Source organism: Henckelia pumila, chromosome 2, assembly GCF_033568475.1.
Source record: "Henckelia pumila isolate YLH828 chromosome 2, ASM3356847v2, whole genome shotgun sequence".
Lineage (NCBI taxonomy): Eukaryota > Viridiplantae > Streptophyta > Magnoliopsida > Lamiales > Gesneriaceae > Henckelia > Henckelia pumila.
The window spans coordinates 150,836,655-150,844,936 of record NC_133121.1 but is presented as its reverse complement, the minus strand read 5'-3'; the positions used below and the strand labels follow the sequence as shown (position 1 = coordinate 150,844,936).

Here is an 8,282-nt window from a genome sequence, read left to right as displayed (position 1 = left end):
TTGATTTCAAGTAATTCTTGCAAGAGGAAGATCAATCAAAGTTGTACTTTTTTTTCTTGTATGATTTTCTCACTTGGTTTTTCATAATAAGTCTTTTAATGAGACAACTAACAAGTAACAAAAGATGTCGTGCTCTTTTTCATTCATTAAGATTTTTTCCCACTGAGTTTTTCCTAATGATGTTTTAATGAGGCGCAACTGTTGTCGTGAAAACATCCAAAGAAAGTATCTATTGTTGTACTCCTTTTCTTTTGTTAATGTCAATATTTTAATAAGGTAACACATGAGTTTCGATGAAGTTTCCAAGCATCCATCTTGGCAAATGAAGATTTTGACGAATTAGTTTTTTGTGCAAATAATCATATAAGGGGTGTGTTAAAAATATAATCTTATTGTAGATAATTATATTCATCTAGATTGATTTGGAATTCTTGTGATCAAAATAAATATGTCGAGATAATATTTGTAAAGATTTGTATTATGTTATTTTTCTTATTAATAAGGTGATTAAGTTCAATGAACAATTGCACATGAGTATCGACTTTTATGAATTCTCTCTCACGATTCTTTCATGATTTATAATAGTTTAAATAATTAAATAGATAAATGCAATATAGAGAAAAAAATTAAGGAAAGTGAAACGTGAGAGAATTTAACGGAACATTTGTGGAATTTATAAAAAGCTCCAGCAGCAAACCCCTGGAAAGTAATTTTTTGGTTTTTCATTATTATTATCTAATTAAAGTGGAACTCTTAATTGGTGAACCTTATTTAAATTAAAAATTATGCGACTACTGCCAACTTTTTTTTTCTCTCTTAAAATAACCTTTGTATTAAATCTTTTAATCCTATTAATGAGATGTATTAAATCTTTTGATCATATACTTAAGGAGATGATTAGATAATTAATTATTTATGAAATGATGTTTTTAGATGATTAAATATGATCTTTTAAATTTATTAATTTTTTTAATATATAAAAATAATGTTTAATTTTATTTTTTTTTTTACAATACGGGAACCCGCAGCCGTAAACTATCGGAGTAATAGAAATAATTTGTAAATCAGGCTAGTCAGATCAATTGACTGAAAAAACTCAGTGCGACAGGTTAGTCCAAAAAAGTATTGGTATGGAGAGTCGAACACCTGACCACTGACCAAGTACTTACTTACTCCATCAACTTGGACATCACATTAAGAGCTAAAAATAATATTTATTTTGCATACGCATTATATGCTTGCTCAAGTGTTAGATTTGATTTGAAGACAAAAAAATTGATTGAAGACATTAATTTCAATGACATCTATGTTGAATATATTTGAAAGGATGGTTACCATCCAGAAATACAATCAAGGTTGAAATGCATTACTTGAACTAGTTCAAAACCAATTTGTTAAACTCTCCCACTTAGCGAGGAGGCGTGGCATGAATAAAGCATATTATATTTATTTATATATGACCAAAAGACGGAAATAAAGACAGGAAAACAAAGCCGCACTACCACCGACACAACTCATGCGTGTCAGACTTGAACCATTTCCGAAATCGTGGTCCACTTTTCTTTCTTTCACACGCCTAACCTATCTAAACCCAAAAATCCAAACATTTTAAAAAATTAATGAAAATTTAAATTGGGTTAATTAAATTATGTATTACCAACCAATTCTATTTGATTATTGATTGATTATATATAACCAATTTTTTTTTTATTCATTCTTAGAGATTGCGATTGCGATTGTTTTTTTAATTGAAGTATGTGCATCCCACAACAAAATTAATGAAATAATCTTCTAATTTAACTTTATTTTTTAAATATAATTATATAACATATAATAAAATTAAATAAAAATAATAATCCGACCTCACCCAAATCTTTTTTTTGGGTTACAAGTAATATAAAAAAATACCATCATTTTTTTGAACTAATCTGTCGCACATATTTATTTAGCACAATTTATTTAATTAGTATAGTTTGCAGTTTATTGATGAAACATAACGACAGATTGAAAAAGAAAAAAAAAATCAATTTTCAATTCGGGGTGAGTCAATGCATGATTGGCAGCTGTCTCCTATTCTAATTGCTTATTTGCAATCCACATGAATAACGAGAATGAATTTAAAATTATAGAACCATGTTACGTCTATTTTTTAAAGAATTTTTTAATTAAAAAATATATTAAAATAATTTTAAAAATAATATTTCTTTACACTACACCGTACTAGAGGCAGTTCTGTAATTTAATAATGTGAAAACGTGTGTAATATGATGTTTGGGTATACATCTAAGCATAACTCCGGTCCATATATTATATATATATATGTATACTCAGAGAGGCACAGATAGATAGAGAAGAGAGAGAGAGAGAAAGAGGCATAGATGGAGAAGATGAAAATGGCGGAGAATTTAGGTTGTAATGATGAAGAAGCTGGGACCATGATCCCTTTGGAAATATCATCACCGGAAAGAAGTTCAAGAAAAGCAAAGGGTGGAATCATCACTTTGCCATTCATCATAGGTACCAATTAAATAAATATTCCAATTAATTAATAATATTGCAGATGGATCTTGAATATGAATGTTTTCATGTGTTGGCTGCAGCAAACGAAGCGTTTCAAATGGTGGCAACCGTTGGTTTGACGCCAAATATGATAATATACTTGATGAACGAATACAGAATGGGGGTGAAAGATGCAAGCAACTTGATGTTTTACTGGTCTGCCGCCTCAAATTTCACTCCTCTTATTGGTGCCTTCATCGCCGATTCATATCTTGGTCGTTTTGTCTGTATTGGAGTCGGATGCGTCATTTCTTTCTTGGTAATTTCTGCCATTAATCTCTTCACTTCATTTCATCAGCACTGGCTGGGCTAGAGCTACCCACCTACCTACGACATTTATTGTTTGGCTCTTTTTTTATTTTTTATTTTTTATTTTTCAGACAAATCTCTCTTCCCAAAAAATAAAACGAGAAATTTGCTTTTACTCCTTTTATTTTTTAAGGTCATTTTGGTCCCATATGTTCCATTTTTTCACAATTACTAAATTCACGGGGCAGAAACAAAACATTGCGAACTATTAATTTTGTTGGATTTTCACTTTACTTTTAATATAATTAGTGGGCTAATTACATCCACGCCCCCTTGTGAAAAATCTAAAAGACATAAAACCCCTTAAGAAATATTAATTAATAGGCTAATGCATCCCTCAGTTTTTTAAAATGTAGCATATTTCACCCCTATGTTATACAAACTCGGACATATTTATACCCTCTCATAGGAGTTTTTATGCTAATTTTTTTAAAATATAGGGTCTTACATGCTATTAATTTTACACAGGAGGTTTTATGTCTTTTAGACTTTTCACAGGTATGTGGATGTAATTAGCCCTGTAATTAGTGGAAAATTTGAAATTTAATATGGTGTGTTAAAACTTGAGTTGATAATATTAAAATGATATATGTATGCGTGTATATATATATTTGAGAATAGTTGAATGATTAGTGAATTTATGAATTTGGAATTGGAATGAGAGTGAAATTATATATATTTTTAAAAAAAATTGAAACAATATGGGTATGCTTATATTTCGTGGAAATGAATATTTGTCGAAAACTCGAAATCGTAACAAGTATATAGCCGAGGCATTAACATCTCCTTTCAGTTTTTTTTTTCCATGCCATATTGTCTTTCATATTCACACTTTCCAATACATAAAGCCATTACTTTGCATTTAAAATTTCATAGTTTTCCGAGAGAATATATATGATCTAGTATATTATACATTATATATATGATGATGTAATTAAAAACCTTTTCCTGAGATATTTTTACACGATTTTTGAATTGTACAGTAAACATTGATAAATTTTTCAAACATGATATCAATTTCATCTCACAGCATTAATTGTTTCACCAAAAGCAACAAAACGAACATATAAATTAAGTTGAATCCACTTCATATTTTCTAGGCTTCTTGAATCAGTTTTTTAAGGTATGCTTATAACTGGCATGTGTAATCTCACATATATCTATATATGCTCATTAAAATGATTCATCATAATTAAGTTTGAACTCAAGCAAATTCATTCGGCTTGTTTACTTTCTTGTCTGAATGTTGATCATCAGGGGATGATTCAACTATGGCTTACGGCTATGATTTCGAGCGCAAGGCCACCGCCGTGTTCTCTCTTGGCTCAGCCCTGTAAATCCGCAACAACTGGACAATTCGCGCTCTTGATATCCTCGTTCGCCATAATATCCATTGGTGGTGGTGGAATAAAGCCATGTTCCGCGGCATTCGGTGCTGATCAAATCGACAATAGAAACAATCCCAATAATGCAACTGTATTAGAACGCTACTTTAGTTGGTATTACGCATCGACCGTAGTCTCAGTTTTGATCGCTCTAACGGGTGTCGTCTACATTCAAGATCACGTGGGTTGGAAAGTGGGCTTTGGAGTTCCTGCAATCCTCATGTTTTGCTCCACGCTAGTATTTCTCCTCGCCTCTTCGTTATACATTAAACACAAGGCTAACAAAAGCTTGTTCACCGGATTACTTCAAGTAATCGTCGTTGCTTACAAGAATCGTAAGCTTAGCTTTCCATCGGATTACTCGAGTGGTTATCATCGCGAGGAAGCCTCTGCTTATACATCTCCAACTGATAGATTAAGGTATCATGGCTTCAGATTTGGTATCATTAAGCTTAGAGATGTTATTGATGCTTTATTTAGCCATCCAGATAGATAGTGCATGAGTTGTCTGTGTGTTTAGGTTTTCATGATGACCAAATTACTTGGATTCTGTTTCTGTTCACATTGTTGACATATTTGACATTTCATTTCTTGTTTCAGGTTCTTGAACAAGGCCTGCATCATCAAGAATCCTCAGGATGTATCTTCGACCGGCGTTTCTTCTAACCGGTGGGATCTATGCACAATTGATCAAGTTGAGGAGCTGAAAGCACTAATCAAAATCATCCCTTTGTGGTCTACAGGAATCATGGTGTCCGTAAACATAAGTCAAAACTCATTTCCCTTGCTTCAGGCCAAATCAATGGACAGGCACATCGGTTCGAACTTTCAGATCCCTCCAGGCTCATTCGGGATGTTCTCAATCATCGCGATAGCAGTTTGGGTCATCTTATACGATCGTGTCATCATACCATGTGCATCCAAGATTAGAGGCAAGAAAGTGTATATTGATCCCAGACTAAGAATGGGAGCTGGGATCTTCCTCTCTAGCGTGGCCATGTTAGTTTCCGGAATCGTGGAGCGTATTCGGAAAAGAAAGGCGATCGAGCAAGGATTACTAAACAATCCAAGTGGAGTGGTGCACATGTCGGCTCTCTGGCTCGTGCCACAATATAGCTTTAGCGGTTTCGCAGAAGCCTTGAACATAATCGGCCAAATCGAGTTTTACTACTCTGAGTTCCCAAAGAGCATGTCGAGCATAGCAACCTCCTTGTCTGGCGTGGGGATGGGCGTTGCAAACTTGTTTGCTAGCATTATATTGAGCAATGTGGATAACATAACAGGTGGAGGAGGAAAAGAGAGTTGGGTTTCGAATAACATCAACAAGGGTCACTACGAGTATTACTATTGGCTCCTTGCAACTCTGTGTTCCGTAAATATGTTATATTTTCTTGTTTGTAATTGGTTTTATGGACCCAGCGTGAAGAAAGTAGTGAAAAGTAGCATTGAAGGGGATGGATTATAGTAGCGATAAACGAGTCTTCATGGCTGATCTTTAGTCTGAGTGAGGCTAAACGAGGTTTTGGTAGTATCCGAGGATCTAGAGTGTTGATCCAATGGTCTGCGAGTCATTCTTTTGTCTTGAATATATACATTGTTGGAATTTCAAGCATTGAACTTCTGGAGAGATCAGCCATGAAGAATAAAGTTTTATTATTAATTTTTTTTGTAACATGATGTGACATGAGAACCCGCTGTCGCTACCTTCGGTGCGCACTGGATAAACCCCCAGACTACGTTACTATACTCCGATCCTATTCATGTGACCGATCGAGAAGCTAAATTTGAGGAATATTGAATGTGTGTGTGTGATTATAGTTTTGATGTCAAAATATATTGTGAAATTTAGTTTTTTTATATATAAAATAATATTTTATTTAGTAGTTGAAATATGATATGGTAATACAAAATTTTTTTTTTGAAAGCAAAAAATTGCATAACTAGAAATCAGAAGCAATTACAAGATAGACTAAAGAAGCGAATGAATAACTGGGTCTTCTCGACCAGTCATAGAAATAACAGCATTAACTAAAGTATGAATCGCGCATGGTTCGTTGATCAACAATCAAAAACAAAAGAACAATATTGTAGTTCTCTGGCCAAGAGTCTACAATCTTCTAAGATCAATCCCAAACTAGAAAATCATATGTTGGATTTTTCAACGCGTTGACAATAACTTAAGCATCCGACTCCACAAAGATGTCAGAAAAATGAAGCTCTTTGAGCCAGCTCAAAACCTCACGGATACTCAAAGCTTCAGTCGTCGCCGAGTCGAAAGATCCTAGGAAACAATCATGAACAACAGCAAGCACCTGACCTCTATCATCTCGAATTAAACCCCCAAAAGTACCCATACGAGGTGGATTTTTGAAGATAGCTGCATCTACTCGGAGGCCTGCTCCAGCTCGAAGATAGATGCTGTCTAGATTGTAAAAGAGGGCTGGCAGATTGAGGATGAGTAATAACCCATTGAGATCGAATATTCATTGCTTGCTGGAAAATAAAATCAGCAGATTTCTGCGAACCATTCTAAACCAAATTGTATCGAGACTTCCAAATGCTCCACAAAACAACCGCTGCAATTTCTATATCACAAGAAGCCCGAGTGTTCACTAAATTAACCCACCACTCATGGAATGAATTCACTGGACCAACAAAACTGCCCAAGGGAGTGAGATTCCAAACTCGACGAGCAGCTGGGCAAAGGAAAAGTTCATGAAAATCATCGTTGTTGTGGATTTCTCCTTTACGTTTTTGCGAAATCCGCAATCTAAAGATAACAAAACTAAAGAATTATGTCAACAAATTCGATGTCGAGGCAAGAGAAACTATTTGTCCTTAAAGAAAAATTTTTCATGCAAATAGTGTGTGAGAACCCAAAATTTCAGTTCAGCAAAAAATTTGAGTTGAGCAGACTTCAGTTTAGAAATTTTAGTTGAGTAGAAAATTTCAGTTGAGCAGACTTCAGTTTAGCAGAGTTCAATTGAGTTGAGTTCAGCAGACCAGTTGATGCTCCAGATTTGTAACTGTGGGGGCCTCGGGTGCTAATCTCAATTCTTGTAGGGCAATTAACAATAAAGCATAAATGATTAAAGATCACAAGCTCAACCCAAAACCAATTTTTTTTTAAAGACTCGAGCATGCCTCGCTGGAGCGCATGTGAATGCGCTCGAGCGAGCGCTCCCTGGGTGCAGCCACAACATGGCTCGCTCGAGCGCACAAAGCTGCGCACGAGCGAGAGAAACTCTGCCCGAACGTCTAAAAATCCTTCTTTTGCTGTCAAATTGATGGTTCTTGATATAAATATGTATAAAAACATCCTAACAACTCAAATCAATGCTAGGATAATTAATAAGGGTCTAACATGCTTGTTGACAAGAAACTCAAAGAAGAACATATGTATAAAACATGATTCCCAAGTTCATACATCTCAAGTTTCATTGACAACTACAAAAGTTCATATCCAACCTCAAGTTACATTTGCAACTAAACTAGTAATACAAGTTCTTGACAGCAGTCTCTACATCTCAAACCCGAAGTCACCACATCTAACTCGGTCTCGTTCTTTCACGGTTGCCTCTGACTCGTTCTCGTCCCACCTATTGTCATGCACACATGAAAAACATAGCAATAGCCGGATAACTCCGGTGAGAATTTAATATCAGTATAAAACAACATAATCATGCATTTGATTTAAGCAAAACATATTGTAAACAACAACAAGAATTCATATCAACTTTTACCAAGCAATAACAACTCTACTATCAAATCTAAGGCAATGCATGAATTCAAATTTGGTTTCCAAACTCGGTATAGGTTCTTTTGGGATCTCAGGGAAGAAGAACACATCAAGTCTCCCACCAACACTCTCATTCGAGGTGGCGTTGGGTTCTTATTCATGGGCTTTGGCCCACTATATCGAGATTCTCATAATAGGGATAAATCAATCGCCTAGGCTCCTTGATATAAGTCCAAACATCCTATATTTTCTTGGAAACTCAGGCATCAAAATCTCAATAAAGAGTTGGC

The 8,282-nt window shown here is 34.8% G+C and overlaps 1 protein-coding gene across 1 annotated transcript; it reads left to right on the top strand.

Moving 5' to 3' along the window:
* The first annotated feature begins 2,339 nt into the window (after positions 1 to 2,339).
* LOC140882021 (protein NRT1/ PTR FAMILY 1.2-like) lies at positions 2,340 to 5,913 on the top strand. The gene is made up of 4 exons (XM_073287735.1): positions 2,340 to 2,517; positions 2,601 to 2,818; positions 4,126 to 4,673; positions 4,854 to 5,913. Exons 1-4 carry the CDS (start codon positions 2,379 to 2,381, stop codon positions 5,716 to 5,718), a joined length of 1,770 nt encoding a protein of 589 aa, XP_073143836.1. The 5' UTR covers positions 2,340 to 2,378; the 3' UTR covers positions 5,719 to 5,913.
* The last annotated feature ends 2,369 nt before the right edge of the window (positions 5,914 to 8,282 follow it).

Bases quoted from the DNA above. Each gene is read 5' to 3' on its own strand.
- LOC140882021 (XM_073287735.1), top strand. From the start codon at position 2,379: ATGGAGAAGATGAAAATGGCGGAGAATTTAGGTTGTAATGATGAAGAA. The intron at 2,819-4,125 runs GTAATTTCTGCC...GTTGATCATCAG, and splicing joins GATGCGTCATTTCTTTCTTG to GGGATGATTCAACTATGGCT. The intron at 4,674-4,853 runs GTATCATGGCTT...TTCTTGTTTCAG, and splicing joins TCTCCAACTGATAGATTAAG to GTTCTTGAACAAGGCCTGCA.